This window comes from Typopeltis vanoorti, chromosome 2 (assembly GCF_054136105.1).
Source record: "Typopeltis vanoorti isolate ZY-2024b chromosome 2, IOZ_Tvanoo_1.0, whole genome shotgun sequence".
NCBI classification, from domain to species: Eukaryota; Metazoa; Arthropoda; class Arachnida; order Uropygi; family Thelyphonidae; genus Typopeltis; species Typopeltis vanoorti.
Window position 1 is genome coordinate 172,620,224 of NC_143550.1, and position 20,212 is coordinate 172,640,435.

Here is a 20,212-nt window from a genome sequence, read left to right on the forward strand (position 1 = left end):
ATGAAGGTAAGCAATGAAAATAGGTAGAATCGTTGAAAATATCAACTGTGTTGTGAATGGAGAACCTGTGGAACAAGTAAAACATTTCAGCTACTTAGGCACAATTTTTAGTGAAGATGGTAAATTAAATATGAAATAGACAACAGAATCAACAAAGCTGGTATGGTAGGAAGTCAATTGAATAAATTTATATGGAATAAGAGAGAAATTAGCCAAAACACTAAATTAGCTGTAAGCAACAAGAAAACATTGATATTGCATCTGGATCAAATGAAATTGATAAGAGTGTGTCGTCTGACATCTCTAGAGAACCAACTAGGAAGAGGATGAAAACTCTTCGTAAGTACGATATGAATTACTTGAAATGTGGATTTTCATGGACGGGAAATGAAGAGGAACCTATTCCAAATTTTGTTCTATTAAAAATAAATCATATTTTTTGTTTACATGAACATATTAATTCAAATAAAATAGATATTTAATTTTTAATTAATATTTTTAATTAATTTGTTTTTAATTAATTTATTTTTTAATTAATTAATTAGGGATACTTGGTAATAATGGAAATTTAAGAAAGGGTACGTGGATATCTTAAGTTTGAGAAACACTGTCCTAAGGGATGAGTTTTACATTAGGGCAAATACTAAGAATAGCGATCGTAGCTTTATCCACCTTTACAATGAGTTGTCCAGTATTGCACCACCCAGGTGTTTGCTCATGCTTGGACTCGCCAAACTTTTATAGTTTGCTATATTATGCATGAAACTCCCTGATTTCTATCTTAGAGTTTTCTTATTCGGCTTTGAAATAATGTGGGATAAAATATTTCCTTAATTTAAATAATTTCATTGATCATCCTTTGTTTTTTCCATTGTGATCAACACTGTTGACAATTACTGACAACAATATTCTTAAATAATTGCCTAGGACACATGGTGACACACGTGACCAAGAATTTTGCATATATATACTGCGTTAGAGATGTTTATGTACATCTGCATAAAGATTTCTAATTCAGTGGCCAGTATATGTATATTGGCATATGAATTGGAAAAAGACATTTTTTGTGGTTTTGGCACTCTAGCTTGAGGTGGTCCACATCACACTACATCATGGTCACTGTGAAATAATAAGAGCAAGTTAACATTTTATGGTAACGTATGGTGGACATGGTAATATGCTATAAAGTTAACACGTGTATTATTTATTTCCCTCAGTGTGACATTGGCATCATTTGTTTCGCTCAGTGTAACATTAGCATCATTCAAGATGAATACAAAGGACTGGTTACTACATTCAAGTAACGAATTATAAGAATGAGTCATATAGCATGAATATACTTCCTCGTGTCTCAACTGAGTGAACAGGAGGAAGAACTAATAAAGCAATCGCCATAGTAAACTATAGCAATTACTTCCAAAAACTTTCAGATAGGCATGCAGTTCAGTCAATTAAGATTGAGGTGATGTCATAGAATTTCACTAGTTTCAAGGAATAGATGATTGAATTTAAATCTACTGTAGTGCAAAATTTTGGTTTGATTTTAACGAACTCTGTCTATGGAATGAGAAGCAAGGTTGGAACTCAGATTCTAAAAATCTTGTGTAGTCTTCGTGGTCTTAGATTCTGATCTTCACTGAACAACCAGCCTGCCGAAGTAGCAAAGTTGGCAAGAACAGGACACAAAATAGGAGAAGTGTTACAGTTGTATAGGACAGTGGTGTTCAACCTTTTTTACTACACAAGTTACTTTTCTATAAAAAGTTATTCGGCGATCTACTCTCTTATAAGTTATTCGGCAATCTACTCTCTTATATAGATCACGTTCCCCCAACCTGATATCTGATTACCCACAAATAAACAACTAAACAAAAAATACACAACTAAAAACTTTATTTGTGTATTTAAAAATTTATTTATCACTTTTAATTATTTTAATACAACAAAAAAAACAAAACAAATATATTGGAATAAAATATTTATTTCTCTATTTTGGAAAACCAAAGGTAGGAAAAAAAAACAACAGATTGATTACAAACTCACAAGTTACAGGAAATGCTGGTTGATTAAAAAAAAAAAAAAAATGTTAATGTGAATTTTGGCATTGTTTGGACCTTGCAATATTTTCATAGTCAAGTTGATATGAAGTGGCCAATCGCAGACAATCATCCAAATGATCATTTGTAATTTGGTTTCTTTATTGATTTTTTTTATGGCGGTCGTATTTGAAAAAGTGGATTCTGACAAGGATGTAGATCGGAAACACGGCAGAATTTTTCGCACAAAATCAGTTAATATTGGGAATTTTTCATGTGCATACTTCCAAATGATTTCATTCTTTATTGATTTTAAATGTAAACTATTCTGAATGTTTATTATCTCAAGTTCTACTTCAGCTTGGTTTATATCAAACAGCCCACTAATTTTATTTGAAATTTCTGTGATGTTCAAGTTTTCTTGAAATGGATTATTGATAAAAGATACAATCATTTCAGTTTTATTAAAATCTTTAAATCTTGAATTTATTTCTTCCTCAACTAATTCTATTTCACGAACAAATTCTTTTAAATAGTAGCGAGGCATTTCTTGATTTTGTTCAAAAAATTTTAATAAATATGGGAGATGTCTAAATTCGCGGCTATTTATATTTTTCTTTAATAAAAGTGAGTATTGTTGGAAAGTTTTTATTGAACTTAACATGTCAATTAAATTTTTATCTCTACATTGTAACTCTAAATTTAAATTGCTTAATTTCTTAAAGAAATCTACTAAAAATGATAAGTATAACAACCATCTTTTATCACTCAATTCTGGATAAATATCTCCTTTTTCATCAAGAAAAATTTTATATCGTTAATTAATGCAAGAAATCTTTCTAAAAATTGACTTCTGCTGAGCCAGTAAACATTATTGTAACAGAAGTTCCCTATCATAATGTGCCTGTAGTTTAAATAACTGCCATTGCAGGGCTTTTCCTTGAACAGAATTTACAATTTTAAATGTAATATCCAAAACATCTTTTGTGTTTAATCTTTTACTACACAGTACTTGCTGGTGAATAATATAGTTGTACATTAAAAAATCTGGATATTTGTCATCATTTTTACATAATGAAATGAAGCCTGATTTATTACCTATCGTTGCAGGAGCACCATCAGTAGTAATAGACACAAGTTAAAAAAAGCAAAAGTTTGTGGTGTTTCACAAATTCATCAAATGCCGAAAAAATGTCTTCTCCCCTAGTCCTTCCCAATAATGGTATAATTTTCAAAAGTTCTACTTTACTTGAATAATCTTGAAATACCATGCGAATAAATACCATTAACTGAGCAATATCAGTTATGTCGTTTGATTCATCAAATTGTAATGAAAACGCGACACACTGGTGAATGTCTGACATTAACCTGGCCTGGAAACTTTTCTCCGGCAATTGGAACTCTTCCTTTCGTCAATTTGAAATCTTGTCTGCGGGCTAGAAGTAGTCTCTCTCTCTCTCTCTCTAGCGATGTCTCGAACCAAGAAGCTCCTTTCTGGAAGCGGGAAACTCCTCTCTCAAGCAACATGAGATCCAGGCAGTCTTTCTGATGGTAACTCTGGACAGGGTGGCATCCTCTCTTAAGCAACGTAGATCCGGGCAGTCTCTCTGACAGAGACTCTGGACCGGGCGGCCTCCTCTCTGACAGCAATTCTGGAACCGGGACCCCTTCTGCTTGCTCGAGTGCCTTTTTATTATGCCTCCTCTGAGACCTCGCACGAAGTTTGGCAACCCTCCCAGAAAATCTGTATGAGTCTTTCATCTTAAGTTTCAAGTTCGGCACGCCTTTTGTTCTCCTCCGCATTCTTTTGATTGTAAGTTGCCAGCCATCGGCTGGCAACTTACAATCTATCTACTTTGTTTGAACTCTTTCTGACTGACTTCGGAGATATTTACACTTAAAGCCTGCAAGCCTTTCTCATACATACAAGTTTCAATAATAATCTTTCTAATGCCACCATGTACAGCTTCGGCGACAAAAACATTGCCTTGGATTTTAATACTCTAACATATTCTTATTAAAGCAGTATATACAGTTAGCTTCAAAAGAGTTATTTACAAAAACATCTAACACAAACTATACTGGGACAAACAGAGTTTATTTTTTTACAATATTCACATGGGACTTAACCTAAGTAAAAAATCAATGTAATGTGCTTTGGAATATTTAAGCTACAATCCAGTTTTTGCACTTTGTTTATAATCGTATTCACTCGGCTCACTGTTTGACTTCCACTGATCCAAATTAATTCATTTACCCGGACTTATAAGAAAATTACTGATTTGACAATTTTAACAAAAAATAAATAAACAATAGCAATACACTTAAAGCGAATTAAAAATAATACAAAATAATGATAAATAAAATATTATGTTTTCACTTTTAATTAAATTTGTAAGTAAGGAGGAATACACAAGAGATTAACCAAAAATCGCTCCGTGATCGACCGGTCGATCGCGATCGACGGGTTGAGCACCCCTGGTATAGGAGTTGATCTTAGGATAACAGTCTTCCAGATTTTTGGAAAATTAATGCAACTATACTCATAAAGGTTAAGAGAATGCTTCATAGCCATTGCTACTCAAAAAATAATCTTTCTGACCTGTAAACACCTCTGTATAACACACTGATTTGTTTCCATCTAATCCTCTATGAAGAGGGATTCCAAAGTATGGTCTGCCAGTCTGGACTTGCCATAATAATTGTGGTGAATGTATTTCTTGTTCTCCAAGGCAGATGTTAACAGATCTTCCTGTCTGCCCATCTATAGTAGACTTACTCACAGTCACAGAGAACTTCATACACCCCAGGATAAAAAGTTGGAGTTTGTCCATAGGATAGCACAACAAAATTACTACTTTATCGTGGTGTGAAGGTTATATTTTATTAGTGCTTTGGCTGTCCTTTCAGATATACCTCAGATACATGGAATAGGAATGGTGGTGTTCTGTTCGTGTGTGCTTGTTGTGACTTAGCCTACTATGGACAGACAGGAGAATCGGTTACAATCTATCTGCCTTGGAGAACACAAGAAATACATTCACTACCATTATTATTATGACAAGTCTGGACTGGCAGACCATACTTTGGATAACCCTTCATATAGGATTAGATGGAAGCAAAGCAGTGTGCTATATATTTGTTACAGGTCAGAAAAATTATTTTCAGAGTGAGCAATGGTATGAAGCATTCTCCTAACCTTAATGAGTATGGTTGCATTAATTTGCCAAAAATTTGGAAGATTATTTTAAGATCAACTCCTACACAACTGTAACATTTCTATTTTACAACATTAGAGAGTGTCAAATTCTGACTTTAGATCTTTTGTCCATTACAATTTGAATTGTTTCACTTACTCATTGTCACTTGTAAATGGTAACATATTGTTGCTCTGAACATGCTGATTTGGAATCCAGCAAAGTATAAGCCAGTTAATAAACATCTTTTTTTATAATTTAATTTGGCATTGTAATAATACCTTTAAAATAAGTTACAAATAACATCCAACATCTAAGCTCATAGTCCAGATGATTATTATTGAAATAGCAGTTGGTAAAGTTTCACTGCACTGTACTAAACATAAAATCCAGTGTTAATAATTGTTTTTTAAAGAATTGTAGCCAAACTGAAGCCATTTCTTGTGATATCAAATTCATTGTTAGTTAGATTATGGCCTGATAGATTATGTGACACATTATATATCTGAATATTTGCTATGTCTGTTTTCTTAGTAAGATTGTTGAATATTTTGAGTAGTTATTTGTGTAACACAAAATTTTTAATTTTTGTCTAAATGTAATAATTCATTTTAAACTAATCATATACAACCAAGTCTCACATAACAAACACTGGAATTACAGAAATAGTTTCTGCAATGAATTTTCTCTATAATAGCATTGTGCCTATGAAGTTTGGTTGGTACCTTAGTTTTTGTTATAGCATATGTCATTTTAATGAGTGTTTGCTGTAGTGATAGTCAACTTTATCTGGATTTCAACAAGTTTGATATTATTGATTCTCATAGAAATCAATTTCATATATGCATTTAGGTTTCATCATCCCTCATTGATGTTAATGTCCTTATAGCTACTGAATTATTAATAGAAGGTGTTTCTGCATGTGAAAATGCAACTGAATTACTTCGAGCTGTGTACCAGTTTATCTTATTTGATTTTCGAATCTGGAGTAAGGGAAATTTTGCACTTAGAATTGGTAAGTGTTATGTCTGAAATTTATTTATGACTAGGTAAATTAACATAGTTCACTATGTCTGAAAGTTATATTTCTGGGTAAGCTTTTGTCCATAATAAGGAAACCTTGCCACATCTGCATCCTTTTTTTTATTATTATTTTTATTTTTATTTTTTATGTCAATCAAACTCACAAAAGGTGTTAAAGTACATTAGCATGTGTGGGCTAAGCAATTGATATGGATACATTGCTCTAAAGAAATGAAAGTTTTTTTAAGACTAATTCAGGTTTCATGAAGAGTGATGGTGATCTCACAGAGAAATGAAATTCATCTATGGAAAATGTATAGAAAATGTTTACAGAAAATTTGGAGAAAGGAGATATGCTAATAATAAGTACCTGCTAGGTTTCTGTTCAACACATGGGCTAGCTCTTAGCAACAGTATGTACCATCATAAAGATGTGTATAAATTTGCACAGGGAGAGTACATAAGAGAAGTCTTATTTACCATTATATTAATTCTGAAAATATCACACTTATTTGTTCATACTGGTTCAGAATATACATGATTTACCAATAATTGTCTGGATACTTTAGCAATTTACAATTGATACCAGCAGGCAAACCCTAATATCAGGTATGTCCACCTTTGGCTTTGATCACCCCTTGTACTCTTTGAGGGAGGCTTTCCACCAATGTGCAGCAGATTAGGTAGAATTTGTCTCCATTCCTCCATCAAAGCAGCACTGAGTTCAGTGACAGATTGAGGATGTATTGCTCTAGGCCTAAGTCCATTCCATAAAAACTCCACAATGTAGGCAGCACCTGATTATCAAGAATATCAAGGTACTGAATTGCCTTCATGGAACCACGGATGATGACCAGTGGTCCCATTCCAAACAAACTGAATGCATCCCACACCATTACTTCTCCACCACCAAACTTTACTGTGGATACAACACACTGTGGTAACAAGCATTCACCAGACTGCCTCCACATCCCCCCATCCTGCCATCAGACTAGAAACAGATGAACCTTGATGCATCGCTTCAGAGTACCATTTTCCACTGGTCAGTTGTCTAGTTCACATGTTCTTTGAACCAGGCCAAATGAGCCCCCTTGTTTGTTGTTGTGATGTTCAGCTTGGGTGCTGCTGCTCTTCCATGGATACCCAGTAAATGGAGTTCTTTTCATACAGTATTAGTGCTCACCATGGCACTTTGGAACTCATCACGAATGGTCTGTGTTGATTGTAGCCAGTTTTTGCATGCCGCCTGTTTTAACACCCTCCTGTCCCTTTCAGTTATTTTGAGCGGCCACCCTGGGTGTTTTCCTGCACTAATAATGCCAGTATATCTTCAACCATTGAATTTGGATGCTCTAGTTGAGCGGCAATGTCATTATGGGCTGTCACCAGTGTGACAGCCCATAATGACACCTCTCTCGAAGTCACTGAGTTCACGTCGTACCACCTGTATTCAATTCAATGTCACAATGAAATACTGTTTCCTACTATCTGTACACCAGTTTTTATGTTATTAATTAACAAACCTGGAATGTTCCATTTACACACACACACACTTCTCGGTAGATATATCGAGGTGTGTGTGTGTATATATAAGAATATATATCAAGAAATTGATGATGATGAATATATATGTAGATGAATATTTTCTTTTCACTGAAAAGAAAAATATTCATGAAAGTTTTAATGCCCTCATAAAATAATAGAAGGTGTTTCTACATTTTCAGGAAAAAAAAAAAAAAAGAATGAATGTTGAGCTGCTTTTAGAGGTGAACTAGAACATAGAATTCACCACAAACACAAATATATGATTATTATGATTGAGAAAAAGTGAGAGTTTGAGAACAAGAACCATACCATAGAGACCCATTGGCAGTATTTCAAGAGAATATTGATCGACTCAAACAAATTGTCATGTAACAAAGATTCTATAAGGATAGAAAAAATTAGAACCCCTTAGCGGCATGAAGTTAAAGCAGGTCTGGCAAAGGAGAAGTCATGTTGAAAGCTTTTTAGAAGTAAGTTACCATATGTTTTAGAAAATGTGGAGAAAACATAAAGTTAAGTTGTGTGAAAAAGTGGCTAAAAAAATTCATGGAATAATATGATATATTAGGAATAATAATATACAGGATAAATATCATCATAGCTACAAAATGTTTGTGAGGCTATTGAAAAAATTATGAAAAGGATGGAGAAGATAAAGCAAACATAAAAACTGAAGTTATTCTATATACCCTGACTAATTACTTTGAAAAATTATCAAACGGGAAATGCAGTAATAGAACAGTGGTAGAAAATTGGAAACCAGAAGAAAATCTAGGAGGAATGCAGTTTGTGTGGATTTCAACATGTTAGAAAAAACTGTCAGAAATCTGAATATCATCTACTCCAGAAGACATCTGGAGTAGATGATATTCAACCTGAAACACTCAGATATTAAAGCTTAAGAATTTTACAAGTGACTATTGCATAGCTCGGAATGCCTGAATTCTAGATGATTGGACTACTGCTCTCATAGCTCATCTTTAAAAAAGAATTTTCCCTCTGAGTGATGTAGATAAGATTTATACAGTTATACTTGAGAAGAGGCTAAGAGAAATAATAGAGAAACATAGAGAAAAACATGGTTTCAGACAAGCGATTGTAAATATCACACTTGTACTCTAAGACAAATAGTTGAGAAATCAAGGAAATACTATTATCATCATGAAGTTTAAAGATTCACTATGGGAAGCCTACACTAACCATTATTCACTACACTCCTATCATACTACTTAAACTGGCTCAGTTGCAAATTACATGCTCTCATTCTATCCTCATAATCAGTGTTATTGCATTCCCAATATAATTTTTGTTATCTGCTTCTGTACCTTCTCCACAGTTATTTCATCCCTTCAAATCCTGGTGAACAAATTTGATCACAGAAATGAGGTGTATTCTGATCTTTATATCATAAACCTCATCTCTGCTGGTGAACATCCTCAGTATTACAGCAATCATCTCATAATCTTCACAACGTTTGTATTCTGTCCTCTGAACTTCAAATTTCTGTCTTTCATTCACCCCAGAATTCCTTGGTTGTCAGTTGTTTGGTATATTCCTTAAAACATGTGGAAAAATCCCATGAATTCCAGCTGCCTTGCTGACATCTAGAGTGCTTGTATTCAGAATACATTCTCCTCATTCATCTGTAATCCCTCAACTCTCCCTATCCCTCTAGGATTAAAACTGACTTTATGAGGATGAAGTACCCCATTAAAGTCATTGTTAAACACACTATTACATCATCTTCATTGGTCACCAAACTACCGTCTCCATCCAGCAAGGTTATTCGCCATAATCAGTTCACTTTCTACTGACCATATAGCAAAAACTTGACTGTCAGCATCAAGGAATGCATTAGCAGGGTTAATCTCAAGTCGTATGGTCACTTAAACAGAATGGGCGAGGAAAGATTAGCAAAACAAGTGTTCTCTGCCAGGTTGGCAGGAAAAAGACCCAGAGGAAGACCAAGATATAGGTGGATTGAAATGGTAAAAAGTGCCTTAGAAGATAGAAATATAAGATCTGATAATGTTGGAGTCTTGACAGGTAACAGAGTGATTTAGAGGCAAATTGTCGATAGGAAGTTAGTCATGATGTAAATTTTTCATGTAGTACTATCATATCCTGTACACCCCTTGAGGGCACATGTCAGGAATTTGATGATGATGATATAGCAAAAAATCCCTTGGGATTTTGCTTGCATTACATCACTAGTTTCCTCTCATATTCTAATTTTTCTCACCTTACTTCACTAGTCACCTTCTTAGCTTTAGCTACTCTTTATGCAACTGTTCTCTACCCTCTCTCTATCTCTCTCTCTATTGCTTTTGCTATAGCATCTTTTTTTATCTGCAGTTCCTCTTTGATTTCCATAATTTATCTTTTATCTGTTTAACTTGAGGTATACAATATTTCTTTGCTACTAACAAATATTTCATAACTAGCTCTGATTCACCAATAAGTTCTCTTCCTTCTTATCATTCTTTGTACTGCTTCTGTTTTCTGGTTTCTGTCTGTTATAATCACCTGCTCTATTCCATCTAAATTATTTTCTCCTTGATACCTCTACATGCTGTTTCTTCCTTCAAGTGAGACCTACATGGTAGCTCTCATCATCTTATCTGAGTTATGACATATCAGTTATGATCAGATTCTTGGATGCTATGACCAAATCAAAAATTTTTGTGCTCACTCAACTACATGTTGCCAGTCAAGAATTCCAGAAATTCAGTCTCCAGTATGCTGTTTCCTCTGCTACTTCATTTTTGAAAAAAGGAACATCACTTCTTTTTCGTCTTCCTCACTCTCAGTCATGCTTCATATATCTGCATGTTCCAAGCTCACTACTTTTGCTGCTACAAAAGCCAAAGATAGTATGTACTAAAGTCATCTAGTACTTTTCACTGCTTACATTTCATGCATTCTTAAGAAGATTATGCATAATCTTCTTAAAACTTTTATTATTATATTGTTTTTTAAATTTTGAAAATAGGGGCGGTTCCCCTTTGCATGGTCCTGGCTACATCGTTTAATAATTTTTCAAAGTACTGTTCTAGATATCCAGAACATCTTTACATTATTCCTACGGTACTGATTAATATATTGAGTACCATATTGACAAGCACAAAGTATCATGTTTTGTGTTTTTCATGTTTATCACTTCCCTTTCTTGTCACAGGTATTCAGTTTTTGATACTGCTCTTAAAGATTAAAGGATCCTTTATCACTTCATGTTCTTTCTTTAAATTATAATTACCCTCTATCATATTCATTGATTTCTTTTGGCTTCTGTCATCATTATTTTTCATCATCATCATCACTATATTTTTTTAGGAGTGTTGCAAAAAATAGCTATAATAAAAATTAATATAATTGTTATTGATGAACTTTACTGTCACTCTCTGAATATATCTTACAAATCAGTCACTGCACACACTTTAACTTTTTTAAAATTTATTCATCAAAAAGGAGAAAACATAGAAAAAAAGGTCACGTTTAATTAGACCTTCTAAAGCTGATGATTTTTTTTTTCCAGATCTGTAAAGTCAACTCCAGGTTTTGAGAAAAATATATGGCATTCATAATATCTGATGCTTAGGTATAGAAGAACTAATTATTTCAGATTTAAAGAAAATAAAATCAAACTGTTACACAGAACATGTGGAATGTAAACACTCTTTGACTCCACTTCTACTTCAGACTTGGTCTGTTGGCAGTTCTTCATCATTACCTTCTTTTCAAGTAGATAATTTTTGTCAAAATTAAGAATCTGTAAAAGTACAAAATAATACCATGATTCTTGTAACATCTAACCTAAACATCAAACCACGTAAACTATGAATGGTACCATGGTACCATTCATAGTTACCTTAGGCATCCAAGCAAGAATTAATTGTCATTTTTGGTAGCATTTACAAGCTTCTGAGTCACGTGTTCTTATGCTATTTGTGTAATTTTAGCCAGTTACTGTTTTGTGTATTTTCTAGGGGAAAATGAGAAGCCCTGGAAACTATATAAAGAGGGTGTGAACAAGGAGGTGAGGAGTAGTTTTTTTTTTTTTTTTTCTTCCATTGGAAGTGGTACATGATTGGAATGCATTGTCTGAGAGTATGTTGAGTATAGAGATGTTTAATGCATTTAAGGCACAGTATGATGAGCTGTACATGATACTGGGACTTACCGTAATGAATCTCTTGGCCTTATGGAGGTCTCATGATGATAATTTTGTTTCTTATGAAGCTGTCACAGATGTCAAATTAATTATGTATACTATCTGTATACTAATGTTTATTAGTGATTACTAGAAAACATAGTTAAATTGAGATTTCTTGTATGCTAGGTTCTTATACAAGCTGAATTATTAAAATTTTAATTTGATACAAATAATTATAACAGATATACCATTCATTTTGATCCTTTTCTGTCTACATATTTTTAATTATATTTTAGGTCACATTCAGTCCCTGTCTACAATAATAAAGGAAGATCGTAAATATTTCCGAAAAAAGTATGGAGTTCAATTCCTGTTGGATACAATCCAAACATTTTATAGGTAGGCAGGAGCCATAATATAACAGTTTATACATTATGAACTTAATCTATTAGTTATGTATTTCATGATCCATTGGCAGTTATTAGAACTGCTCACAGCTGTGTGTAATAATAATCTTTTTAGTAAGCCCTTTTGAAGTTTTTGTAAAGTACTACGTCATTGTTTATTGTTACAATACTACAGTAGAATACATGTAATGTATTACATTACATTACATTACATTGTATTGTATTGTATTATATTATATACCATACTGGATTATTGTAGTAACCTACTGTATTATTCATGAACTTCATCATTGTCAATTTTCTGATATGTACTCTCAAGGGTGTGCAGGAGACTGTGTTGGCAGTACTATGAAGTATACATTATTACCCATCTGCTGTCTATGATTTTTCTTCAAATTGATCTTATCACTTATCAGTTCCCCAGTATTGTCATATGTTATACTTCTGTCTTCTAAGGCACTTCTAACTGCATCAATCCACCTAGATCTTCATCTTTCTCTAGATCATTTTCTTGGCATATTGCCAGTTAACAGTATGGTGTTATCAAAACCCTTGTCAACAGACCTCTCGACCTCTGTTTTACTCAGACTGCTCTTTCAGCTGAACTCTCCTTTATTTGCTAGATTCTCCTGCTCAATGATTACAATCCTAAAAAGATTAACAAATTGGTTTATCCTTCCTTCTCTGCATATCCCTCTCTACAAACAAACTACTGTAATGCTATTACTATTCCCTATATCTGGGATGCCTCAGAAAGCTTTTTTTATAATTTTTCAATGTATTGTTTTAAGTGGTTTTTTTTTTTTTTTGTGTGTGTGTGCATACTTTTATAATTTTGAGACTGTATTCCTTGAGATTGTCTCTGTGACAGAGACAAAAGATAAGATCCAATAAACTTTAAAATACGGAATGAATACAGCAGAGGTACAATAAAATATTTGTACCTCTGCTGTATTCATTCTGTTAAACCATATAATGAGTTTAAACTAATACATAAGACTAAATACTAGCCTGTTAACTTTTCAACAGATGACCTGTTAACAGACAGCATGGATACTTCCTTCCACCATTCTGCAGGAAGATAAACAATTGATATACCTAATGCCCTAGAGGGAGTCCAGTTTGATGATAGCTTGGATATTTTTTCCTGATGAAGAAGAAATGGACACTTCCTGTTCACAATTCTCCAAAGAGAAAATTGAAAATTTTCTATTTGGAGAATTAATGAAAACACCTCTTAATACAGCAAGCCCAATGATATTACAAAAAAAAAGAAATATTTCTACAATGGATTGCCGTGGATCACAACAAAACAATGACAATATGAAGGCTCTCTTGCAGAAGTATAAACCAGTTTGCTTCTGCATATACTTGAAGCCCAGTGATGATCCAACATTACAAAATGTAATTATCATTCATTAGGATAGAATAGGGATGGACCTGCCATGGAGAAATCTCCATCTTAGTGGGGAAGCATATCCCATTCCAGCAGGTCTCACTTTCTACCAACATAGGTGTGGTTTCCATCTGACTCTCTGTTGTATAACAGTGTATGCTACATCTAACTTCCTCCTGCAACAGTTATCTCTCAGGTTGAGGTAATGCTCAAACAAATTTCAAAGGAAGAGTTGTTGAGTATATGCTTAACAACAACAATAGTCTCTTTCTCTTGAAATCTGGAAGCAACAGCTTTTTCCACATGCCTACTCAAACAGTCACTGCCATTGACTTAACTGTTTGCTCACCTTTCCTCTTCCCACTATTCAAGTGGGAAACTGAAAACAACATATATGAGAGTGACCCATTTCCTCGCAATATCAACATTTTTACATGGGCAACCATGTACTACATTATGAATATCACGATGTAAATTTGAGCAGGCTTACTGGCCCACCTTCTCTACTTTAGCAGAAATCAGTTCTGCAACAGTCAGCTCACCATGTCCTATTAGTTATGCAGTGAACCACATGACAGTTTATTTTATAAGCTTGAACAACTACAATACCTTAAACATCTAGTCAGTTTCTACATTTCCTAAGTAAGCCATTTTTCCACACAAGCTATGATTTAATAATGATTGTGTAGCAGCAAATAGGGAAGCTCAGAAGAAAGCATGGATATACTGCAGACACTCCACAACAACAACAACAAACCTCATTGCAGACACAACATCACTCACCTACGAGCTGTCTATTCTTGAACATAATGGATGCATAGTTGCTGACACCTCAGCAATTGCTGACTCATTTGGGGAGATTTTTTGCTAAAACATGAACAGTCTCTTTCTATCTCTCCCAAGTTTCTTGCTGATATATGCAGAGCATACAAACAGCAAATTTTGTCTTCTTTAAATGGTACTGAAGAATGCAACAGACCATTCATGAAAGAAGAAATGAAAGCTGCTTTGCTTTAAATGTCGCTCAACTGTTATTGTATCAGATAACATCCATAATGAGATGGGCAAATATCTGCTGTCCTCAGCCATAGATCAACTTCTGCACATTTTTGACAGAATTTTATTTACATATAGGTTGTATGTAAATAAAATTCTGTTGGCTATTATTATTGCCATTCCTATGGCAGGGACAGATACAAAATTCCAATAAACTATCATCCAGTTGCTCTAACCAAGCTGCCTGTGCAAGATTGTGGAAAAAAATGGTTAACTCTGGAAAGAGTTTATGGAGAGAAATACCATTTTTCTCAGATCACAATCTGCTTTCCACAAATATCATTCTATACCTTATTATATAGTTCCATTACAGATGGCTTCCTAAAATGTGAGTACTTAGTATCAGTTTTCTTTGATATGGAAAAATCATACGACACTGCTTGGAGATTTAGAATATTGAAAGGCCTACACAACTTTAGTCTCAGAGGGAATCAGGGATTTCCTCTGAGGAAGAAGTCCCAGATGATTCAGCTGTAAATAATGTCCTCTATGTGGATGACTTTACCATTTTCTATCATTCATGTAATATGAGAATCATAGAAATACAGCTGCAGCCCATTAGACATCTTTCAAAATGAGCACTTGCAAGTGGGTTCAGATTTTCACACCAGTTGTCTACACTCAGCAGTACTGAGTGTAGCTAGTCCTGCTGAAGTGAACAAAAAAATGTTTGTTCACTTCACCCTTGTACATGAATTCCACAATCACTTCCAGATCTGCATATTTTATTTCCTTGACGATCACAGTGTGCATAAGAATTTTCAACAAATAGCTGTAAATGAATGGACTACCTGCCTGCTGATTGCACTATCCTGTGTTAAACTTTGATAAATTGAGATTCCTAAGAATTCAAATTTTATCATTGTTTATCAGGAAACACTTTGTAGGGAATATGCTTGCTTCTAGGTATGTGCTGTATGCAACCGGTAAAATATAGATTACATTATTATAAAGAAAAAAGATTGTGAATATTTCAAGGAAGGAATACTTACTTGATTGTATAATGCCAGTGATACATTATAAATTAATAATATTTTGTTAGAATTGATAATACAATGTTTTGTAGTATGACTTGCATTAAGCTGCTGTGAACAAAAGTTCAAAGTGCGCAGGCATGCCGACGGAAAGAAAGGTTGCCCCCAGGCAGTCGCGCGCACACGCACGTGCAGAAGTGAGTGTTCAGAAAAAACAAACGATACAAAACGAGACCCATGCGGGAGAAATTATACATGTTGGGTGAGCTACGTCAGTTACGGTGATTGCCGATAGGGGAGATGATATAAAAGGGTCAGGAACCCCACACACACACACACACAAGGCTTTTTTTTCTCTTCTCTCTTGGCTGATAGTCTCGTGTATTCTGGTGGGTAGACGGTTGCACAGAGGAGCGTCTCTGTCCAGGAGTGCTCGGACGAAGGATCAGCGAAGAGTTCTGTTAGGAATCCTGAGGGCAGTAATAGGATATGCCAGCTTATGAGCTGGAAGGATCACACGCTCCTAATTGGGCTCAGCATCTAGGCAACAGGCCTCACAGAAGCAGAATCGCCTTACAGCATTGTTATATCTGGAGTGGGCTAGTTATGCTGGGATCGTGTGGACTTGTCTTTGACAGAAGAAATCCATGCCATAGCACCGACTAAATGAATCGGAAGGGAGATCGATCAGAGAATGGCAGCCAGAAGTTGAAGAACCCAGAACCGTGCAGCTTCAAGACTGAAGAAACCACAAGAATGATTAGAGAGGAGGTGGAAAAATTACAAAAGCCTCTTCTTGGCAGACTGGATTTAGTAATGCAGAAGCTGGCGTAGGTAACCTCCCATGAAGCTGTGGAACTCCCATCAAATTCCAGACAGAACTATGACCTGAGTGATAAGAGGGAGCCTCCCAGATGTTACAATTGTGACAAGATTGGGCACTGTCCACAATTTTTTCAGTGGAAAGAGGTGCTCCAATAGGAATCAAAATGAGGAGACCAGATCACATATGTATATGAATAGGACCTGAAGCAGAGGGCAAAAAATGAGAGAGTGCGCTCTTATGGAATGATGGTAAGGAGCAGTGTCTGTGGAAGGCATTGTAATACCTTGATGGACACTGGGTCCCAAACCCCCATCATTTATGGGGATTACTTTAGAATGTTAGAGCCCTATGTAAGGAACGAGATCACATACCTTCAGGAGTCTGTGTGAATCTCTGTGGTCTCAGCCTCCATAACTCACGCGACCAAGTCTGTACATCTAAAAGTTTACTTGCCTAAATTCAAGCTGTGTGTTTGGCATGAGTTTCTGGTTCTATCCAGAACTTCTCTCCCACACATAAAGCTAATTCTGGGCAATGATTTTTTGATGCAATATAACTTTAAATGCGATTATGCACGGAGGGAAGTGTATCTTCTTGGAAGAAAGCAAATCACCCAAGAGCATTGTAAAGTACGATTCCACAAGAAGGGAAGGGATTCACTTGAATTTGAACATCGAAGAAAGAATAATGAAGGACTGCCTAGTAAAACGTACAATGAACCAGTGTGCGACAATTTGGATGGGAAGGAGGTCCCATTGTCAGAAGAGACAGACCCTCAAATGAACGACATTTCACTAAATGAAGGGACTATTACTAAATAGTTTAGGGAAATAACAGCGTAGACTAAGATATACATTAAAATAACTTTTTAATACAAATCCAATATTTCGGCAACGTCACGTTGCCATTTTCAACAGGAACTTGTGAGCAAGACACGTGCACGCAAACAGTAAATGAGGATGAAGCAGGAAGCCATTCTTTCTCCTAAAGTCCTATTGGTGCCCCCTAGCAGGCAATGTTGGTATTCTTGGGTGATTGGGCCGAGGTCTTCTGATGTAGGTTTCCCAAATTTGAGGCAGTCTCATGCAGCCAAATTCGTTGAGGTTTGGATTGTTTCTTAGGGCTGAGGCTGATTCCATGAAAAGCCTTTCGTACTTGTATTTACTACGGTGAATGATCATGGCTTTTTTCCACCATATTCTATGGCAGGTATCCAGAGCATGGTCTGCAAGATCAGAGTGGAAATTTGTTTATTTGTAGTGTATGCAAGTAGGTATGTAGGTATTTGTTTGTAGGTATGTGCTGTATGCAACTGGTAAAATATAGATTACAGTATTATAAAGAAAAAAGAGTGTGAATATTTCAAGGAAGGAATACTTACTTGATTGTATAATGCCAGTGATACTTTATAAATTAATAATATTTTGTTAGAATTGATAGTACGATGTTTTGTAGTATGACTTGCATTAAACTATGACATGTGCAGAAGCGAGTCATCAGAAAAAACAAACGAGACCCATGTGGGAGATATTATACACGTTGAGTGAGCTACGTGAGTTATGGTTATTGCCGATAGGGGAGATGATATAAAAGGGTTAGGACCCCCCCTCCCACACACACACAAGGCTTTTTTTTCTCTTTTCTCTCTGGGATGGTAGTCTCGTGTATTCTGGTGGGTAGACGGTGTTGCATGGAGGAGCGTCTCTGTCCAGGAGTGCTCGAACGAAGGATCAGCGAAGAGTTCTGTTAGGAATCCCGAGGGCGGTAATGGTATATTCTACTTACGAGCCAGAAGGATCACTTGCTCCTAATCGTACGATGAAAGAACACATCTCTGTTCGACTGACGGGCAATCCATGGAAAGGGCTCAGCATCTAGGCAACATGCCTCACAGAATCAGAATCATCTTACAGCATCGTTATATCTGGAGTGGGCTAGTTATTCTGAGATCGTGTGGACTTGTCTTTCACCGAAGAAATCCATGCCATAGCACCGACTAAATGAATCAGAAGGGAGATCGATCAGAAAATGGCAGTCAGCAGTTGAAGGAACAAGTATGAAGAACCAGTGTGTACGGTAACGTTGAAAATTCTTTGTCTATATGATGTGTATAAGAAAAATAAGATGTTATAAATAAGATTAAGGGAGGTTGAGGACTTTCATATAATTAAGTCAGGACTGTAGCACCTTAATATTAGAACACATAGTGAGGTAACTCCTATACGGTTAAACTAATGTGTATGTTTTTGAAAGTATTAAGATGGTTTAGTCTGAGTAATGTGATATGATATGAAGATTAATGTGAATATTGCAGTCAAGTTTTGTCAGTTTGTGAAATAACATATTAATATTGCTTCTTGATGTCCTTACTTAATTAGGATACCTATAATTTTCTCTGATTAACATTGAAGTTTTGGATTGAGTTTCTTTGTATTGTAAATTGTATTAATGTGTCAAATAAACCTTTGCTATCTTTAATCCGAGTGTTTGAGTATTAGAATCCAATGCACCACTTGCAAAAAAGATACAAATCTAAGTGGGAGAAAATAGATTGTTATAGGTCACGATTGCAAATCAGTAGTCATTATAGTACACCTTTGAGATCACTTCTTGATTAAGACATGTTTAACTTAATCTAATAGCTTAGGTGGTGCAGCAAAAAAATATAAATATTCCTAATGCTTTAAGAGAAGTGAGATTTCAAAGACTTTGCCATGCTGGTTTTGGCTCGACCCTGAGGCAATTCCTTTGTGTTTTAGAGGTACCACATGACTCCTTAGGAAGGACCCAGTGTATAGTACATATATTAATAGAATTTAAGAAAGGAGGACACAACACCTGTGAGCCCTTAGACTCCTGCCATCACACACTAGTCACATCTAGAAGAGCTTCACTAGACAGTAATTGTCAAAAACAGCTAAGTTATCAATATGGTGATTTCTCCTTTTCAAATAGATTTGCCAAGTTTCCATCTTTTACAAATTAATCACAATTGCTCACTAGGTTTAAAGCCATTAATGCTAACTTGTGAAAGTCCGCGCGGTTAGCCTAATGGCTGTGCGCTTCGCAACTATATGGCTGGGGAAGGAGTGTCCTAAGTTTGATTCCCGTTGGTGACATGAGGAGCTGAAGGATCTTCCTCAGCCATAGCCAAGTTAGCCGGTCTTGGGCATGGACAGTAGGATTTTTTCCTCCAGTTTATCCTGTGGTTTTTCATCCTGCAAAGCAGGCAAACCGGCCTTGAGAACTCAACACTATGGACATAGGATACACCGGGATGTAGGGCTGACCGTCTTATCCTCTGAATGGTTTGAGGTCCGATGATTAATAAACCCTCAACACACGAGGTAAAAGAGGGAAAAAGGAAGATGAGATGCTAAGTTGTAAAATACACCAATATCCTCTCAATAACAGATTTATTCTGATATCATATTTTCTCTAGCAAGTGTTTCACTCATCATGCATGTGTAAAAGCTTAGCAGGATGCAAGTTCAAAACTCCCAAAACCTAGTTTTTCATTGTACTGATGAATTTGCATGACTCATCAAAATGCTATTCAAGATGAACCTGTAGTAATGTCAGATAAATTAGCCTTATTT

The 20,212-nt window shown here is 35.4% G+C and overlaps 1 protein-coding gene across 1 annotated transcript in view; it reads left to right on the plus strand.

Moving 5' to 3' along the window:
- LOC150109672 (neurobeachin-like protein 1) overlaps positions 1 to 20,212 on the plus strand; it is a 1,254,229-nt gene that overhangs the window by 551,277 nt on the left and 682,740 nt on the right. The window contains exons 24-25 of the mRNA XM_090413954.1: positions 6,086 to 6,248; positions 12,251 to 12,353. Of these exons, the coding sequence (XP_090270080.1) occupies positions 6,086 to 6,248; positions 12,251 to 12,353 (266 nt within the window). The remainder of the gene's footprint in view (positions 1 to 6,085; positions 6,249 to 12,250; positions 12,354 to 20,212) is intronic.